General features: G+C 46.6%; 1 protein-coding gene across 6 annotated transcripts in view; it reads right to left on the bottom strand.

Annotated features, from left to right (window-relative positions):
• ASIC4 (acid sensing ion channel subunit family member 4) overlaps positions 1-19,429 on the bottom strand; it is a 204,737-nt gene that overhangs the window by 8,011 nt on the left and 177,297 nt on the right. For all 6 annotated transcript variants that reach the window (XM_083432026.1, XM_083432029.1, XM_083432028.1 and 3 more), the window contains exons 2-9: positions 18,319-18,463; positions 16,949-17,076; positions 14,257-14,416; positions 12,722-12,778; positions 11,913-12,066; positions 11,667-11,758; positions 10,775-10,854; positions 10,000-10,104 (exon numbers count right to left, since the gene is read on the bottom strand). In XM_083432026.1, the coding sequence (XP_083288152.1) occupies positions 10,000-10,104; positions 10,775-10,854; positions 11,667-11,758; positions 11,913-12,066; positions 12,722-12,778; positions 14,257-14,416; positions 16,949-17,076; positions 18,319-18,463 (921 nt within the window). The remainder of the gene's footprint in view (positions 1-9,999; positions 10,105-10,774; positions 10,855-11,666; positions 11,759-11,912; positions 12,067-12,721; positions 12,779-14,256; positions 14,417-16,948; positions 17,077-18,318; positions 18,464-19,429) is intronic.

The following is a 19,429-nucleotide window of genomic DNA, read 5'->3' as shown; positions in this document are numbered from 1 at the left end:
GGGGGGGGGGAATCTCACCCCATGGAATAGGAATCTACACTTGGAGGGATGCCACACTCAACCATGTCAGATGAGATCAAGACTCTAAATATAATTACAGCTGTGGGTATAAAGCTGTTAGAAGCATGCAGTGCCCTGTGTGATTTAGTGAATGAGATGAAATGATAGCTCCCGAGGGTAAAGCTGTACCATGGTATACTTCACACCATCAAATTCAGAGAGGCTCTGTGAGCTCAGGAATCATGCTTTAGGGTGGATATTATTCAAAGAGAAAATTATGAGAGAGATTAGAATGTCCAATCTCATTCTTAAATGGACCAGAGAGATGGTTCTTAGCTGATGCATGTATAAATAAGGTGAAGGGGAACAATTCATGTTGATTAAGTAGTAATTCCAATGTTAATAAAATGTGGGATTCCCGGGCAGGAAACTTATTTCAGGTCTTTAACATCGGAGGTCTCTAGGTGCATTAGCAATTTTAATGCGGAGAGCTGAGGCTGCACACAGATGATATTTCTTCATGGAGCTGCTATGTGGGAATATCATTGTCTAAACTACATATTCTGTTTTCATTCCATATACATTCCCCTGGTCTAATCCATTTCACTGCAATATTCCCTTGGTAAGGGACCAGGGCAGACACGGCTGCAATTATGAAACAAGAAAAAGGTTCCCACTCTCTCCAGCGAGGTTCTGCACCCCATGGATAATGTTTTTGCTGCGCTAGAAAGCTGCCATTGCTGGATCAGGATTGATTATAGGTTAAGGTGGAAGTTGCATCCATGGGTCTTCAGAAAGCATAGCCTGTGCACAGCATGAAATGCCTTTCACAAACAGGAAAAACAGTTAGCATGTCAAAAACACCCAAAAGCTTGCACTTCAAATACTGTACAGCATCTCCAAGAAACATTAGGCAAGCAAACACGCAAACATGCATTTCATGGAATGTGGATAAAGAGAGAATGGCTTGAATGAGGGGTGTGTGTTTAAATCGTGTTCAACTCAATTTTACTCAGAATAGATCTATCTTAGTCATGCTTGTTAATTTCATGGGTCTTCGCTGAGTAAAACTTAGCTGAATACCACCCTCCATGTGCTCATTAGCTTACCAGCACAGGGGTGACCTAACTGTGCCACTGCTGGGTTCATGTTATGCCTGGCAAAGCCAGAAGTTCCTGGAGAAAAGGCAGCCTCCCTTGACTACATGATAATATTACTGGACTTGCCACCATCCTTCCTGAAGACAAGGCCTCCAGGTGCTTGAGCAGGAAAGGATGAACTGTCACTATAGTACTTGCTCAGAAAAAAATGATTCTGTCCACAAGGTGGTGCTGTGACAACACAGCTGATCACCTACGCTGGAGCTTATTTTGCACTAGCTGTTTGCCACAGATAAGTATTGATTGGAGGCATCTGTTGCGTGCATCTAACCTGGAGGGACCACGAACAACATCCATCTCTCTTGCTTCTGTTTAGATAGACTCTATGCTGGAGCAGATTGGCATGTCCTAAAGGTGTATGTTGCTCCACTGCTTCTGTGGCTGAAAATGTGTTTGGCATCAAACCCCCCCCCCCAATATTTTTTTTAGATGTGGGGGGAGATTCTAATCCATCCCCTACAATAGAAATCAACACTTTCTCATAAGGTTTCCACTATGAGAAATTGGAAAAACAGTGTGGTGTTCTCCACAAGTCCTTTCAGATTCTTCTCAATCCCCTCTTATGTCAGAGGACAGGGCTTATATCTGCTCTCCTGGTTTCTGCTCTTGGACCAAAGAGCCCCAGCTCATCCTACGAGTGAGCGCCTATCCCTCCTGCAAACCAGCTGGCATGAGGAATCTTCCTTCTTTGGTATTTTCCCTGTTACTCTTCTACCACTGTAATCTTCCTCTATCCTGTAAGCACTCCTCTCCTTCTTGGTGTTCTCTGCTGTTTATAAGACCCCTTCTACCCATCCCACCTGCAGCCCTCCCACAGCCCACCTGGGTTTAAGTCCAAACAACAGGTATGGGCAGGAAGAACAACTTCACAGCTGCTCCCCCCCCCCAAAAAAAAATCAGATGCAACTGCAATTCTTACTATGCGGCTGGTTTAGGTTACAAGGAGCTGCCTTGCACTAGGTGGGAACACAGGACCATCAACTAGCTCAGGGCTGCCCGCTCTTAATGGAAGCGGCTGTCCAGGGTGTCGGGCAAAGGACTCTCCCAGCACAGTTGCCTGAGATTTTAAGCAAGAAAGTACTAAACGTAGGGTGGTCCATGTGAATATCTGTTGCTGGACTTGCAACTGAGGGGAGAGTGCTGCTGAACGCAGGTGCTGCTTGTGGGCTTTCCCTGAACATCTGGCTGACCAATGCTAGAACAGGATGCTGGGATAGATGGGCCTTTGGTCTGACCTGGTAGGCTCTCCATATGTCCTTATGGTATGTACTTCACATTGTATCTAGGGCACATCCTCTTGATTTGTGCTATTGTGCATCTGTGATAAAAACCGAAGTAATATGCAACTGCACGGTTATTACATGTGAGGTTAAAATGAAAACATAAACAGGAGAAAGTGAAGGAACCGAGAAATCACAGCTCAGTCGGCCCAGAATAGCTCATCTCTGTGCCAACAAACAATGCTGTTAAAGAGCCAATGTCCAAATTCAACCCTGAACCACAAGGAGTGTGCCAGTGTGCAGTGGACAGTACTGAGTCTACTGCAGCAAAGACATATATCCCATGCCAGGAGTAACCCTGGGATGTTTGGCTGCAATCCTGAGACATCGACAGCAACAGCCTCATTGATTTTAATGGCTCAGGATTGCAGCTTTCATGTCCTGAAAGCCAAGATGAGAACAAAGGACTTCCTTCAGCGGGTTGGGTCCAGAGTTAAGCCTGTAAATCCACAACCACTCAAGTGGAATACAAAATGCTGCTTTCATCTTGGCTGGTGTGCTAGGAGTGAGCGCAGCTTTGCTGGGGTGATGCCCAGAGGTCCTGCTGCAGCCACATGGGCCTCTTTTGCCTTCAGTGCCCTACTGGCCAACTCATCAGAGGCGGCATTGGAACTGCCACAAAACAAAGACCAGTCTGGGTAGTTCTCTGTCTGCACCTTTATTTACAGCCCTTTGCTGCAGCCAGGTTGAATTTCAAGGAGCCCTAGCTTCTATTGACTTAAATGTTGGCAGCAGCAGGAAATTAAAGTAAACTCAGCTGCTAATTAGTTATTCCTTGTCCAAAGGCTCCAGAGCCAGCCAAAAATCGGCATGTTTGATGGGCTTTCCCTGGCTCTGCCTCCTGTGTTTTATCTTTATATAACATCAGGGCTCCTGGGATATTGAATGCACCAGCGGAACGGCTCCCGCTCATGCCGTAATACAGGCATGCGGTATATGTGACTCGCTCACCATCATGCTCACATGAGATTAGAGGCAGGCAATGCAGCTCTCCCTATCTCTCATGCTCACTCACACATGCACACAAACAATTCAGTGCCAGCTCCAGGATTTGGGGAGCATGCGAGCCTAGATGTTATGGGGCATGCGAGCCTAGAATTCAAGTTATGCTGCCTCTGATCTTCTTGAATCCTGCAAGTAACATGAGAATGGCACTACTGTTGAGGCAGCAAGTCGCTTGCTGGCCTTGGGGCCCCGGAAATGCCCAACTGCATGATTAAAGCTTGCTCTGATTACACAATATTGCTGTATACGGATGACCATGCAGACCTGCCTGAATGTTAAGATCATCCTCTGTGACCTTTCTCCGAGTGGTTCCTGCCTTTAGAGGTTGGTTAGGTAGGAGGCAACTGTGAAAGGGACCATTTCAGCAGGAACACCCATTTGTGTGGGGGGGGTCGGGTTGCAGGGCTGCAAATCTTGTATCATTCTAGCACCACAGGAAAGCCACGAGGGAATAATGCTTAAAGGAGAGAGAGAGGGAACCTGTGGCCTTTAAGCTGTTCCAACTTTCCAAAGGTCAAGCAGCGGAAGCAGGGAACGTAGGCTGGAAAACACAGAGTGGGAGGGCTGTTGTCTGCAAAAAAGACTCAGCCCTGACCTGAAATTTTCTGTATCCAGGCTGGGTCAGAAGGAACCAATGGACTACAAGGCAAATGGCACCCAGAATAGAAGTGCTGGCCCAGTCTTCCCCCACTCTGCATCTTTGAGTGGCTGTTGTGTTCAAGTCCTGTGCACAAGCTGGCCACTGTGAGAACAAGATGCTGGACCAAATGGGTCTTGGGCCTGATCCAGCAGACTCTTCTTATGTGCTTAGGTAGGGGCACCAGCCCATCATTTAGAAAGCCACCTGTTTGTATTCCAATGCTGACACATGATCTCATGCAGACTGCATGGATTCACCCTACGGGCAGCTGCCTTTCTTTGGTAACCACCACTTATTCCTTGCTTCTCCACGCCTGGCACCAGCAGCTCTCAGTATGCTTTGTTCATGTTATTGCTGCCTTCTTGTGTAGCCTGTGCCTCCACCTTCCCAGTCCTCCATGTGTCTCTAAATTTTCTCCTCTCCGGGTTCTGTGTCCTTGAATCTGTTCCTGAATCTCAGCCTCCGAGCCATCCATTCATGTCTAAACAAAGGGTGACCTGGATCCTCCATCTGTTTCCAGCGTCCTCGATGACATGCTACTTTGCAGTGGATTGATGGTGGGGCAGTGCTTCCAAGTTGGTACAAAGAACTGCGCATCTGTGTTGGTCTCAGGGTCCCACTAATGATACAGCAGATACAATTTAGTTCCACATTGATCTTCCTTGCATGGGCTGGGCAGTACCAGGCAGGGAATCAACAGCCAGCAGAGCCAGAGCTGCTACATTTGTGCATCTGCGTACCATTTCACATTTGCCAGCTTCTGAAGCCCAACCACACTATGCTGTTGGTTTTCCTCCCTGGTTTTGGGATTTGTGCCCTGAGCAAGGAAGAACAGCCTAGTGTGATTTCCAAGTAGACCAGTTACCCTGGAGCAATGTATTAAGGGGTCTTATTTCCGGCAGCTATAATCATATTGCAGGGGAGAAAGTCACAAGCTGGAATTTGCAGCACACCTTTTCCTACTCAACGGATCTGAAGCATTCCTTTTCTTGACTAACGGTGCAGAGGTTATCAGGACAAAGACACTTCTGTGGAGGCAGGAAAAAGAAATTATAAAAAAAAACACCTTGGTGCCTAAATCCGCGAATGGTTCCTCATTCTCCATCTCTGCCATCTATTTCTCTTCCTATTCATCTCGGTGAAAAAATGTCGATATGTAGTAATGAGGCCATTAACCAAACAATCTGGTAGGTCTTAGATATTTTCTCTCTCCTTTCAGTAGGTGTCTGCTGTGGTTCACAGGAGCAGGAGCCTCTGCATAGTCTAGAAAAAATGGTACTGGTCTTCTTTACACCTCTGTGAAAACTAAAGTGCTGCACTTGACCAAGGCTAGCTAGGCCTGAGCCCTCTTCAATTTTTGGTAGCATTTCCTTTGCACACTTGGGGACAGGTATGTTAAGACTGGTTTCTCTTTAATGATAATAGTTAACAGGCCCAGGAAGGCACAAGACCATTATTATACCATTGACTACTATATGAGGAAGTCTTGAGACGCCCACTTTTCATTTAAAAAGAAAAACAGGATTCTACATTCACTGTTGATGTCTATGTTGTTTAACATCTACATGAAACCGCTGGGCAGTGTTATCCAGAGGTTCGGAGTAAGTTGTCAGCAGTATGCTGATGACCCTCAGCTCTATTTCTCCTTTACCTCTGCAGGTGAGGCAGTGGAAGTGCTGGACCAGTGTCTTGCCTTGGTAATGGACTGGATGAGAGCCAACAAACTGAAACTCAATCCAGATAAGACTGAAGCACTGTTAGTGGGTGGTTCCCTATACCAGATGGGTGGGAGGTCACCTGCTCTTGATGGGGTTACACTTCCTCCGAAGGAGGTTTGTAGCTTGGGGTACTCCTGGATCCTTTGCTATTCCCCAAGACCCAGGTGGCTTCAATGGCCCAGAGTGCCTTCCATCAGCTTTGGTTGGTGGCCCAGCTATGCCCCTAACTGGACAGGGATAGCCTAACTACTATGTCTACTATGCTCTGGTAATCTCAGAGTTAGATTACTGAAATGCGTTGTACTGTCTCTGAAGATAGGCAACTTCAGCTAGTGCAGAATTCAGCGGCCAGGTTGCTTACTGTAGCAGGATGGTTTAATCATATTACACCGATCCTGGTCTGACTGCACTGGCTACCAATTAATTTCCAGGCCCAATTCAAAGTGCTGGTTTTGACCTATAAAGCCTTAAACTTCTCAAGACCACAATACCTCACTGCCTCTTTCCATGTGAACCTACCTGGACCCTGAAATCATATTCTGAGGCCCTTCGTCGTATACCGCCACCTCAGGAGATCTGGAGGGTGGTAACACAAGAACTAGCCTTTTCTGCAGCAGCTCCCCAGGGAAGCTCACCTGGCACCTTCATTATACCCCTCTAGGCACCCAGCAAAAACATTCCTTTTTAACCAGGCCTTTGGTTGATTTAATTGACATCCTTATTATTATTTCTGCAATAAAATAACAGAGGCAAACAATGATTTTTCCTTCAAATTCATAAGTGTAACCTTTTAGAAAAGGGAAAAATGCAAGGACCATTTCCTAGACCTCTTCACTCTGATCTATGGCACCAGGATCTTTACATAAATCTGCACAGAGCTGCACTCACAGCTACTCAGAAATTGCTTCAGCACAGGGATCTGGAGGGGGTAATTCAATCAGTTCTATTTTCAGCCATCTCATTCTGGGCACCATCTTTTCCTTCCAAATGGCAGCTGATCTAGGTGTGAAAGCCTGTTTCTGTGGGTGGACGTCACTGGGTCAGGTTCCTTGATTTGGAGGAGTTCTTAAAATATACATAGTCTGGATCCTTCTTTGATGCAACTTTAGCTTGCATTTACATCTTATGTATTCCCAGTCAACTCTTTCTGCAGCTGAATGGCCTTATCAGCTTCTTCCTGCTCGGGGTCTGAGATTTATCAGCATCTTGTTAGATACACATTTTCTAAACAATTCATTTCCATAGGTGAGCAAACAGCCGGCAGATATCAGGGCCTCTCTTTCTTCACGGGTGCAGTGTTGGTTTTTGAATGTTTACACTACTTAACTCCCTGATTTAAAGCTAAATAGAGTCATTGTGGTACAGTGCCAGGTCACATCTTTTGTTTTTCAAATAGTTACTATTATAGATTAGATTTCTTTGTTCTGTTATATCCTGCCATCTTTCCTCTCCCTACCAATTTGCTTCATTAACTGTTAGCAAAGTAGGTCAATTCTTTTGCAGAAACTATTCCTGAAAAAAACAAACAGTGTGCATCTTTGATTTTCTTTTGTCTCTTTATCAAGGTTGTGGAAGTGCTCTCTACAATCTCTTTAGGATTATTATTTATTTGCAAGGAGGCAAGATTTGCTATCTAAAGGCTATCTTTGTAAATTCCCGGGCCAGCAAGACATTCCGCCTCTGGAATGCAACTCTCATAATCCTTGACAGTTGGCCATGCTGGCTGGGGCTGAGGAGAGTTGGGAGTCCAACAATATCTGGAAGGCTGGAGATTCCCCTCCACTGCTGTAAGAAGTGGTGGGTCAAGGCATTGGTTTCCATCTCCCTAAGTAGAGGAACCATCTCACACTCCTCAACTGCCTAGAGGGACAGATTTGGCTCACGGCTTCCAGTTGCTGACACCTTCTATAAGCACCGCTAACGAACTTCTGGAAATCATTCCTGATTGGAGATTGGTTTCTTTAGAAGCACAGGCCTAACATCTCCTTTAGCTGTCAGAACCTTTGGAAAGTACACTTGTCAATTTCACTGGGCAATAACTCATATTCTTCATAAGTAACCAGCTTTCCATATTCTGGTCCCTGTTGTAGGTTTCCCATGTCAGGTGGGAAGAGGAAAGCAGAGAGGAGCTGTCACTTGTCTGGCCACACTGAATCTGCTGCACTTGAGAGACGCAGAGTGAACAGATGCTCAAGCTGAGCTAGGAGGTGCTTTCATCCACTGACTGCTCTCTGGGTTTATATACTGTAAAACACTTATTGCCCAGGATGGTTTTGTAGTAAATTCCCCATTTTAACTACGACAGGTTCACAGATGTAACCAAAGGCTTCTCTGCAGGCAGCTCACAAGCAGTCTTGCCTCTTTTATGCACAAACAAACAGAAACATATGTATGTGCATATGTATACATTCATGCACACATGTATGTACTGGTATATAGGCGCTGTCTACCCAGATCACAATGGGCTCACACAAATATATAAAAATATAGGAGCATGTCCACACACTGCTTGCAGCAGCATAGTCATGTGTTGCACATGAGAACTCAGCATGTTGGTCTGTCAACATGATAGCTAAATGAAACTTCAGCAGGATGAAACTTCAACACTAGATAGCCATCAAATCTATGAGCTTCCAGGGATATCTAGCTTGACACAGTTGGTGGGAAAAAGGTGCTGGACCAGATGGACCTTGGTCTGATTCTGCAGGGCTCTTCTCATGGTCCAGAGCACAAAAAGACAAACAGAACTGTAAGACTTCAAGCAACGTTTGTTGCTCACTACATAACGTCACACCCAGCGTTGAGACACTTTAATATATGACAATGGCGATGCATTGTTTAGCAGGTCCAGATACACACTGAAGCTTGGTAAGACGGAAGCTTTGTGGGTGTGAAAGTTCCCAAGTTTCAGAAATGGGCAGTTTCAGAAACTGCCTTTTCTTGATGGAGTTGCACTCTCCCTGAAGGTACAGGAACATAGCATGGGAGTACTCTTGGATCCATCATTGTCACTGGGTGCTTGGTGACTAAGAATGCCTTTTCCAGCTTGGGCTTGTATGCCTCCTGGACAGGAATACATGGGCCACGCTGTTGCATGCCTGGGGGACCTCTAGACTGGACTGCTGCAGTGTTACGTACACTGGGTTACCCTTGAGGGTGGTTCAGAAATTGCAGCAAGTGCAGAATGCTGCGGTCCAGATTTTGGCCAGAGCAGCTCCGCATCAGCATTTTGGTGTGGAAAGCCAGCACATTACCAAACAAAGTTCAAGGTATTACTGTCAGTGTATAAAGCCCTAACCTGAAGTTACCTGAAGGACCACCTTGTGCTTTATAAACTGGCCAGAAAACTGTGACCATCTGGAGAAGCCCTATTTACTGTCTCATAGTTATTTCATATTTGTTTAATTTCTATACAAACTGAAGCTTTTAGCATGGTGGTACCAGTAACTTGCAACACTGTTCCTGTTGAAATCAAACAGGCACCGACAATTCTGGAAACATTTTGTTTTGCCAAGCATTTCTAAGAGAATTAATTTGATTCAGTGCTGGCCATTTGTTTTAGAATCACAGAGTTGGAAGAGACCACAAGGGTCATCTAGTCTAACCCCTTGCAATGCAGGAATCTTTGCCCAACATGGTGCTCAAACCCACAACCCTGAGATTAAGGGTCTCATGCTCTACCAACTAAGCCATCCCTGAGTTTTGTATGTTACAGTTTTCTAATTTTATAGTTTTCTAATTCTTTTTTTTGTACACCGCCTTGATGTATTCTATCAGTTAGCAGTTTGTAAATCATCTCATAAATAAATACACAGAATTCGCACAGCAGCTGACACATTAACGTGCATCTCTTCCAGCCAATGCTGTTAAGAAATACAGACACACATCACATGCAGCCCACATGGCCCAAAGCATGCAGTGGTCCACAAACAAAACGAGGCTTTCGTGCTTAAATGACACAAACTCTCCAACATCATTTTTCATATCGGTGGGCATTGTGCGGATCTACCCAATACAAATATGCAAAGAGATAGAATATTGTTCTCTCTTACCCTCCCCATCCCACTCTCCAGCTGACCAGGTTCAAAGCTGGGAAAGGCAAAGAATTGCACCTTGCTTCCTTCCAGCGATCCCCCCACTTCCCGTTTTATGGCAGCTGCAGGAAATAGTCTGGGTGGCAAGGGAAACAAATGTACCTGCTCCTTGATCTCCTCCAGTCCCAGGGTGGCAATGCTGCCTGAAGGCTTCTTCAGAGGGGGCTTGGGGCGTCGTAAGCCATGGGCCACCTTGTCACGGATCACCTGGGGCACAGCAAAAGGCAGAGTGGCAGCTCCATGTGTGTTTAAACTCCTATATCACTTTGCGGTAGGGAACGTGTCATATACACACAGCAACTCCCGCCAACTTGCATTTTGCTCTATTCCCACTTCGCCCTATGATGTCATCAAGCTAGATTTCTTCCTGGAAAACAACTTCAGAGGCCCTAAGTCCTGCAAGCAGGTAGTCATGAACAGCCAAGCATCCTACATGGATCATAGCAAGCACCTATCATACAGACTGTGGCTGGAGTTCGCTGAAGCTGTCCAGATGCAGCAGATATTACCAGCTCGTTCTGTAGTACTGGAGGCAGGGAAGACTTGTGGCTCCCTAGCTGTTGTTTGACTCCCAACTCCAAGCATCCCTTGTTCCTCATCCTTGCTCTAGAAGTTGTCCAGGTGCTGTTTATTACCACCTTGGGGGGGGGGGGGATAGCATAGCCTGTGCTGACGGCAGGTAAACTCATTGAATTTAGGACAACATGGGGAGTTTGCCAGCTCTGTGTAAGGTGTCAACAGTTAACGGTACAGCACTATCTTAGTGGGGGTGCCAGAGCTATAGGTTCCCCCTCGATGCAAGCTCTAAGCTCAGCCCGGTACAAAGTCACAGCTAATGCAACACAAGACTCTTTCTCCCCTAGGTCCTCTTTCTCACCTCATAGATGTAGTCCAAGATTTCCAGGACAGTGAGGACGCTGGCCCCGATGAACAGGCCCATTTGGCCTCCAATGTCCCCTGGCAGAAAAGGAGGCAGTTAGGGCAAGGGAGACGATGGTGAAAAGCAAGTCATCTGCTGGACCCTGAGCACTGGGAAGGCCTCTGCAGGGAGGAGGGTGACAGGGCCTCAGGCAGGATCCCTGCTGCTTTTATTGAGTATCAGGGAATGGGAGAGGGAGAAATGGTGACTGAATGTGGTGGCCTGGGGAAAGGCAAGAGAGTGAGCAGCAGGAGCATTGGTGTGACTTTGCTTTCCTTCAGGGTTAGCTTCCTGCTCCTTTTGAAAGCAATGGGCACCAGGGTCCTTCTAGCACTGGAGGAAAAGGTTGGAGGAAGACCTCATGGAGAGGATGAAGTAGGTGTGTGAGCACAGCTGCTATGGGAGTAGTACCTCCTTGCACACTGGTTGGGTGCCCAGCAGGGAGTAAGGCAGCACAGGCCTCCAAGTGGGAGAAGGGGGGTGGGGCTCTATAAAGTCCAGGCCAGGCACCTTCTTGCTGTGGCGGCTTGTCAAAAGAGGGAACTGCTGTTGGGCCTGCATTGCTGGCACCACCAGTGATGGAGTCCAGAAGTAGGTACTGCAGCAAACAGCCAGAGATGCTGTCAGATGACAGGGAAAGGCCAATGAGGTGACACCTGTGTTGCCATAAAAACTTGGGATTTTGGTGAGCCCACGTCATGTCTCTCAGCAACATAAGGTATGAATCACAAACAAGTTCTTGCCCATTTGCCTGCCTGCCTGTGTAGCTTCCTTCTCGAAGCTTGCTTTGCCTCAAGAGCACTAGCCCTAACCAAAGGAAGGTGGCAGGTAGAGGAGCAGATTCACTCACCAAGAAGCCCTGCCAGGTTGTATGCCCTCTTCTGCTCAATCGCCTCATAGTTCAGTGCCTCAAAGAAGATGTCCAGCACCAAGAAGTTCTCCCTAAGGGGAGTTGGGGAGGGGAAAGAAAGGATTCGGAGGCTGAGCCGGCTCATATATTCCTCCAACCCAGTTCCCTCCTAGCCCATTTTTGTTTATAATGTTCTGGTGCTTCTGCCACAGCCTGTGGGCTGCGCATCAGCAACAGGGCACTCACCGGATGTAGGTCTCATTGCGGTTATACTTGCGAGCAAGGTACCGGGCCGAGCCCTTGTTGGGCATGCGCACCATGGAGATCTCCTTGCCGTAGCGGGTCAAGTTGCAGGGCGTGGGGCAGACACAGCGCTCCTGGGAATCCTCAACTGCTGTATCTGTGAGCAGAGAGCCGCACGTCAGGCAGGATAAGAACACTTTGGAACAGCAATCAAATGAGCCATTGCCTGCTCATCCCTGCCATGGCAAAAGACCCGCAGCCTATTGAGGCAATGTCTCATGGTCTAGAAATCCTCTTGGGACTCCTGTTGGGATACGAACACGTGTCTGAGAGGGTCAGTGGAGCCCTTGATGCAGCCCAACAACATGCCTCTCCATCACACCCCAGGGTGAGAGCAGCCCTCCTCTCCTCTGTACCAGCCCACTAGACCCCAGCTGAGGGATTGTGGTATTAGCCTCCCTGACTCTTCCTCACAAACCACCATACTAAACTTGCTTGACTTATGATAGAACTGTTAATTTGTTTTTATTGGACCAGTTTTTGTAATGTTGTATATTGTTGTTTCCCCCCTCTGATTATTACTTTCTTTCCTGCTCTGGGATTGAAAATATTCCATGAAGAGCACACTATAAACGCTGTAAAACAAACAACAAAACAAACAAAAACTGTTCAGCCTTATCGCTTAATGGCTTAAGCCATCAAACACCCAGCTGTGTCTACAACAATTAATAGGGGTTCCCCTTCCGTTCTACCGGCTGACCAGATCCTCTCCCCCCAGGTCTCTCAACAGGCTGCTCAGTATCTGCACTTACCTAGTGTATGGTCAGCACATTCAATGTAAACGTTGGGCGAGCAGATGGTTTCGTTACCTGATGGAGAAGGACCTGGTTAGTGAGATACAGAGTTGGGTCCTCTCCTCACCCCAATTCAAGTTCATGCTGTTACTCGGTGGTGTTAAGAGAGAAGGTTGGTCACTTCATTAGGCAATTATAGCCTAGGATTGCTGACGGAAGGGATTCCCCCTTGCAGATTGCTATTTGCTCTGATTCAGCAGTAAAAACAAGGGTTTTCCCAGGGAAAGTGCAGAGACAAAAAACAAAACAAAACCACTCGGACACAGAGCTTAAAAGCCTAGAAATGCAGCAGGAAGTCTGGATGAGTCCTGAGCTGACGATGGACTGAAATTTAACTGTAGTAGTAAATTTCCTGTATTGATAAGACGTTCTAGAGTTGGATGGGACCTCAGTGGCCACCTAGTCCAACTCTTCATTGGATACAGGAAATCCACTGCTACGACATTCCTGGTAGGTGACCTTCCAACCTCAGTTTAAAAGCCTCTAATGAAGGAAAGCCCTTCTCCTCACAGCTTCCAAGGCCGTCTGTTTCACTCTCAAACAGTGCGTACAGCCAGGAAGTTTTTCCTAACATTGAGTTGAAATCCCCTTTCTTGTAATCTGATTGGGGTCCTGCCCTCTGGAGCAAGAGGGAACAAATTTGCTCCATCATCTATGTGACAGCCCTTCAAATAACTGAAGATGGCTATTGCATCACCTCTTAATCATCTCTCCTCCACGTTAAACATACATACCCAAGTCCTCCCAGGACTTCATTGTCAGATTGGTCGCTCTCTAGATGGGGGTTTGTGGACTTCAGTCCACTTCATGGAAGGCGGCAGATGGCTGGGGGGGGGGGTGGAGACTGAAGGAGGCAGAACAGCTCCTGGTGTGGAAGGCAAGGAAAAGCTACAGCCAGCCCAATACATTCCAGGGGCTGGGCCAGAGGAGACATAATTTGAATGATCTTTTCCTAAGGTGCTCATCTTTTCCGAAGGTGCTCACATGCCTGCATGGAGTCACTATGGAGGGTCACTCTTCTGCTCCAGTAGGGAGATCTCAGGGCAAAGATCTGCACTATGGGCAAGTTGAGTCACAATTACCAGGGGCTTATGCAAGAGAGTCTCTTCTCCCACAAGTAACTTGAGTGTGTCAGGGATCCTAATACCCAAGAAGGCATAGAATATGGCAGTGCAAAGAGGCTGAGAACAGGGTGGGTATGTGGGAGTGCTACCTCTATGTCTCCCCCAGCTCCTGTCTCTTTAATAACTGTATGACACACACAATTTTTTCCTGGCACACAAATGGATTATGGGGAAAGCTTCACTTGCTTGGCTGCCAAATGTCTGGCTGCTCCATTAAAGGAACAAGAGCAGTCCAGGAAAATGACAACAGTGTCAAAATAGCACATGGCAGAAATGAATTCATATTCCAGCACATCAACGAGGCAGCAAAAGAAGAGAGTCCTGGAGTCCGTATGACTTAAGGGGAGGGGTGGTGGTGGGTCACCTTACCTGGCATGTGCACCATGCGGCACTGGCAGTTCCGCACCACAGCCTCCTTCTCGCACTGCAGCCTGCAAGCAGCAATACTGTAGCTCTCGTAGCCGGGCAGAACCTGTTCCCCCTTCACGCTGGCCCGGCAGCTGCCCCAGGGCTGGGGCAGGTACGTCAGCTGCAGGAGAAGGCGGGCAGGCTAAGAGCCAAGAGAAAGTGGCGCCCTGGCCAGCTGGGGGACCAAGAATGCCTCTCTCAATGCAGCTCTGGGGCAGGGAGTTTTGCTATCAATGAAGCCCATTTCCCAGCTCAGCTCTCCAGGCCCCATCCGCTCCCAATGTCCCACAAGCTCAGCTGTAAATAACCCTAGTGGTGCTTGGTTTTTGCCCCCATCAGCATGGAAGTTCAAACCCACGCATGAGGCACCACCAGCAAGCTCTGTATTAATGGGAATACAGTTGCATCAGATTTTACAGATTTGCTTGACATTTCGGAGTTTGCATGCTTTGTACTCTCACTACAGATCTGCAGAATGAATCTAACACAGTTTTCATTTGAGCCATGGAAAAGGGCAGTTCTTCATACAGATTTGTGCAGTGGCTAAGGAAGTTCAAATCTCAAATCTCAGTTCAAATCTCAAATCTCAGTTCAAATCTCAAATCAAGAACAAGCTCCCATAAGGAAGTCATTGTTCTCGCAGCCTCTGCACTCTTTCCCCTTCCAATGTGCTCTATTAAGACACCAGCCCAACTTACAGGAATGTTGTGCAAGGGCTAGAGAGATACAAGTACTCAGTACCTTGTACTACATTATCAATAATGTGTACCTTGAATACTTGAAATGTGCTATATAAATACTAAGCATAAGCCCTACAAAGGCAGGTGATTGGTGTGTGAGGGGGGTGGTATTTCAAGATCAATATCTAATGAGAAAGCCTACATGATGTGATGTGATCAACTTCTTTCTGGCAGATGCTGGCAGAATGCAAAGAAATGAGCCTTCAAATGACAAATGTTGATTTAACACTTTTTTACGGTGATTTTTTCTTTCATTCATTGTAATGCTGTGGAATTCTTTGATGAATAATCAGAGTTGCCACCCGGCTAGATGGAACGAGGATTGCTCATCTGCATATGCCAATTCATTGATATGTATGAAAAATTTTAAACTGCTCACTGCCTTGTGCTGAAGCTGAGCTAAAATTAAAACAAAGCTAGGTAGAGTTTAATTTGAACATGGTGGAGGAAGGAAATGAGGCACTAAATTGACACAGTTCAATGCAATTAATGTAACGTCTGATAAAGGAATGCTTCTAAAAGGACGGCAGCTGTCTTGCATTTTTTTGGGTCTGAAATAAGCTTCTGCAATTCATTCTGATTATGGGAACCGTGTTTTGCCATTTCAGATTTTCCCTCTGATTCCAATGCCTGTGAAGAAACAATCATTTAAGGTGGGAAACTCAATGGCGCACCCAAACCCTGCAGAAAGCAGGACTAAATTCATCACACATTGACTGAGCCACGGGGAGTTCAATCCTGCCTGGTCGCTATCTTCCCCCAACACTGCGGGCCAACCTTGACAGGCGGGCAGGACAATCCACACATCAATCATATGACATCATTATGATATCATATGATTGATGTGTGGGTGGTCCTGCCCACCTGAGAAAGATTGCCAGTTGGGAAGGGGTAGATAAGGATCCGGCCTGATGAGCCAAAAAGGCTGCCCCCTCCTGATTTAGGCATTTCTTCCCAAAGCACTGAGAAAATCAGCACCTTGTATTTATGCTTCAGATTTATATTGCTTTTATGTCATATTAACTTTCATGGCTCCCCCAAAGAAACCTAGGAATTGTAGTTTGGTTAGGTGCTGAGATTTTTCTCTCCTAAGATCCTTATTATTCTATTGAATTACAAATGTCACGGTTCCTTGGAAAGATGGAATAACCATTAAACCAGTTTAAGTGTATAGATTTGCTTCTCCTCATTAGAAAGCACAAAACAATCCCTGCAAAAGATCTGTAAACACTTCAGTGTCTTCATTCAAACTGCATTAGAGTTAGCTGAGAAGTTGTGGAGTTTGCTGAATAGCATTAAGATGTGCTGTGCTGCTGGGGTTTTCCCCAGATGTCAGCAAGCAGACCTATCATTTATATTTAACTTCTCTGCAAGCAATGATCTGATTTTTTAAAAATCTTGGTTGACCCATGGTCCAGCCTGCTAAGTGGAGGTCACTGTAACAGCATCACATCTGGTTGCTATCTACAGGCTAGGGTCTGGTGGGAGAGATGTTGAGGTCGTCCAATTCTCCTCATTCCAACTAGCCTGAATGAGCCAGATCAGGTAAGAGTCCTGGGTCCTAGGCTATCAAATGCCTGTTACAGTGACATTCAAGTCCAGATCCTTTTGGGATGTTTGACTAGCATGTCATTAAAGCCACTGCTTAGTCCTCCTCTCTAACAGCTCATAGGGAGGTTCTAGGGATAAACATTCACTGACTGGGAGCAATGCTTAATCCTTACCTCTTTGCTCAATGTGACTATGACACTTTGCATCTACCTGTCCCTGCCAGAGGCCTATCTCTCTATGCCCCCTTACTGTTCTCAGACCCCACACAATCTCTAGTCTCACTTTCCCCAAAAAGCTGGAGCCCTTTTCTCCTCGCACCCCACCAGCCCTGCACTCATCTCCCCTTGTCTCATGGTCTTTACCCTCTGCTCCTGGCAGGACACAAAGGTCTGGAAACCTGGAGAGACTCCAAACCCCAGTTGGTGGATGTAGGGTGGCTCATCTTGGCTGTGGATCTGTACTCGAATTCCGGCTTCAAATGATGTCTCATCTGCAACAGGAAGGAATGAGGCCATAGTTAAGGAAGGTTTTGCTAGACCTTAGCTGAATAAATTTAGCCATGTAATTTAATGAGATCTTCATGTCTATCCTTTGCATTCATACATTCCTGTCCTTTCCAACCATTGTGAGCAGAGCAGCTGATTGACGCCTAATCAAGTGGGGACTCTTGATTTTATTAAAAGCATTAATAAAACAAACAGCTCCGGTTACTGCTATGTATTATAATTTTTAAAAATATCACAAATGTGCTGCCAGGAGCATCCATTTGAATATGCCAGCACATCAGTGTCTTAAACTGGTGATCTTGGTGACATTTTTTTTAATTGTAATATACAGTATAGTAATTAGGGCATCTGGTTGTTTGATGGATGCTTTTTATGTTTGTATATTTGTAATGAATAATTTTCTTATTGTGCTTCCTAACTCTTTGATTAGGGTGTAGAACTTGGGTTTTTTTAGGTGCTCTTTCCCTTGAAAAAATGTTGGTGAACCTCTAGTTACTTTCACAAAACTGCAGCTAACCCCTCCTGCTCACTCCCACTGGCTTCTGGGGGTAGATAGTGCCATCAATGAGCCATATAAGAGGGAATCTGTTATCAGGAGAGTGAGGACTGAGGTAGGCAGAGAGAAGGGGAGCTGGGGAGCAAGGAGATTAGAGCTGCTGGCACAGTGACTCCATCATTTTAGCTCAGTAGCAGAACACATATTCTGCATCCTGAAGACACTAGGTTCAATCCCTGACATCTCCAGGCAAGGCTGGGAATACCCCTCCTTTGAAACCCTGGAGGGCTTCTGAAATTCAGAATGGGCAATAATAAACTGTATCAGGCATGGGAAGCCTTTTTCAGCCTGATGGTTGTTGCCTCGTGGGAAACCTTTTCCAGGTGTCGCAGGCCAGTGGTGGGCAGGGTAACGGAAGTCCAGTCCCACAGAAGTCAGAGGCTTCTACGCCTTCATCGCTCCATCCAGGCAAGTGAAAGGCATTATTGCAGTTCAAGGACACATTAAAGTCGGGCAAAAGAAATGAAGGTGGTTATAGACCATGGCTGTGAGGGATGTGGCCTGGGAAGAATTCCTAGGGACAGTCTCAGGCCTGGAGGGCTGCAATTGGCCCCCAGGCCTGAGCACACACACACCTTGCGCTAGAAGGCGCAATTGTCTAATTTGTTGTAGGGCAGCGCCCTATGTTTCTACATCCTTTCCTCTCTCCCAGCCCTCTCCCAGCTCTTACTGGTCTCTCTCCAGATGGGCAGGTACTCCTCCTGCTGGATGTCCAACATAATCTCCAACCCGTTGCCCATCCCACTCTGGCGAGTCACTCGTGGTTTGTTCCGGTCGCCATTGAATGTGTAGCACTTCCCATAGCGTGTGTAGACCTGGGGAGAAAGGGGCAGATTAGAGAAAGGGCCCATCATGCCTAGAAGCCCAACAAATACTGTGCATGCCAGCGTAGCCAGAAGGAGCAGGAAGCTTCCCCACTCAACTCTGCCAAGGCCTTTGACCCAGAATTGGAACAACCCCTCTGCTATTCCAGCTTCTGGCTTATCCTTTACTCTACCTCCATTTTACCATGGCTTCTTCCCCTGACAAGATCTATGAGATCTGCCTGCCTAAGTTGTAAGCCCTACAAGGTACTGGAGGAGAAGTTTCTCAGGCATAGGAGAGAGGTGGGTATAAAAATCCTGCCTGAACCCAATACACCGTATAGCTGGAAGGAGGGAGGCACACACAACTGAAAAAGAGGGTGTCAGATTCTTCAGAGAGTCAGAGGACATGTCCTGCTTGCAGTCTTCCCAAAGGCACCTGGCTGTCCACTGTGACAAACAGCAGGATGGACTAGAGAGGCATTTGATCTGATCCAGCACAGCTCTTATGAGTTCATGGAATACATTGTATTTCAGGAAATAAGTGGATAAATGGTACTTGACCCTTGGAGACTAAGCGGGGGCAGGACAGTGGTGGGGAGATACAGCTACAGAGGCAAAGAATATACCAGCAGGGCCACTTCATCTCAGGACAAAGTTGGGACTGAAAATAACCAAGGGGAATAAACCTCAAAGTCAGCGTCTGATACATCACCCGTGTTGGTCCCAAGCTGTGATGGCGCCCCCTCCCACATCAAGGACCCTCAAAAAGCCCAGCTGCTCCCTCAAATCATTCTGAAACAAGCACTTCCCGCTTTGTGTTTACCAGGTTGGGTCAGGATACTGACCCCAATCACTCTACAGCAACTACCTCTTTCTTTGGCCACCACTATTCTGGTGGTACTGAACCCTTTGGGATCCACCAGCAATATTTAGGATTGGTTTATTTCTACAGTGTCCAGATACACACAATAATTT

The sequence above is a fragment of the Podarcis tiliguerta genome (genome assembly GCF_965153285.1).
Source record: "Podarcis tiliguerta genome assembly, chromosome: 1".
In the NCBI taxonomy this organism is placed as follows: domain Eukaryota; kingdom Metazoa; phylum Chordata; class Lepidosauria; order Squamata; family Lacertidae; genus Podarcis; species Podarcis tiliguerta.
The sequence above is the reverse complement of the archived record's forward strand: the minus strand, read 5'-3'. Positions and strand labels throughout refer to the sequence as shown.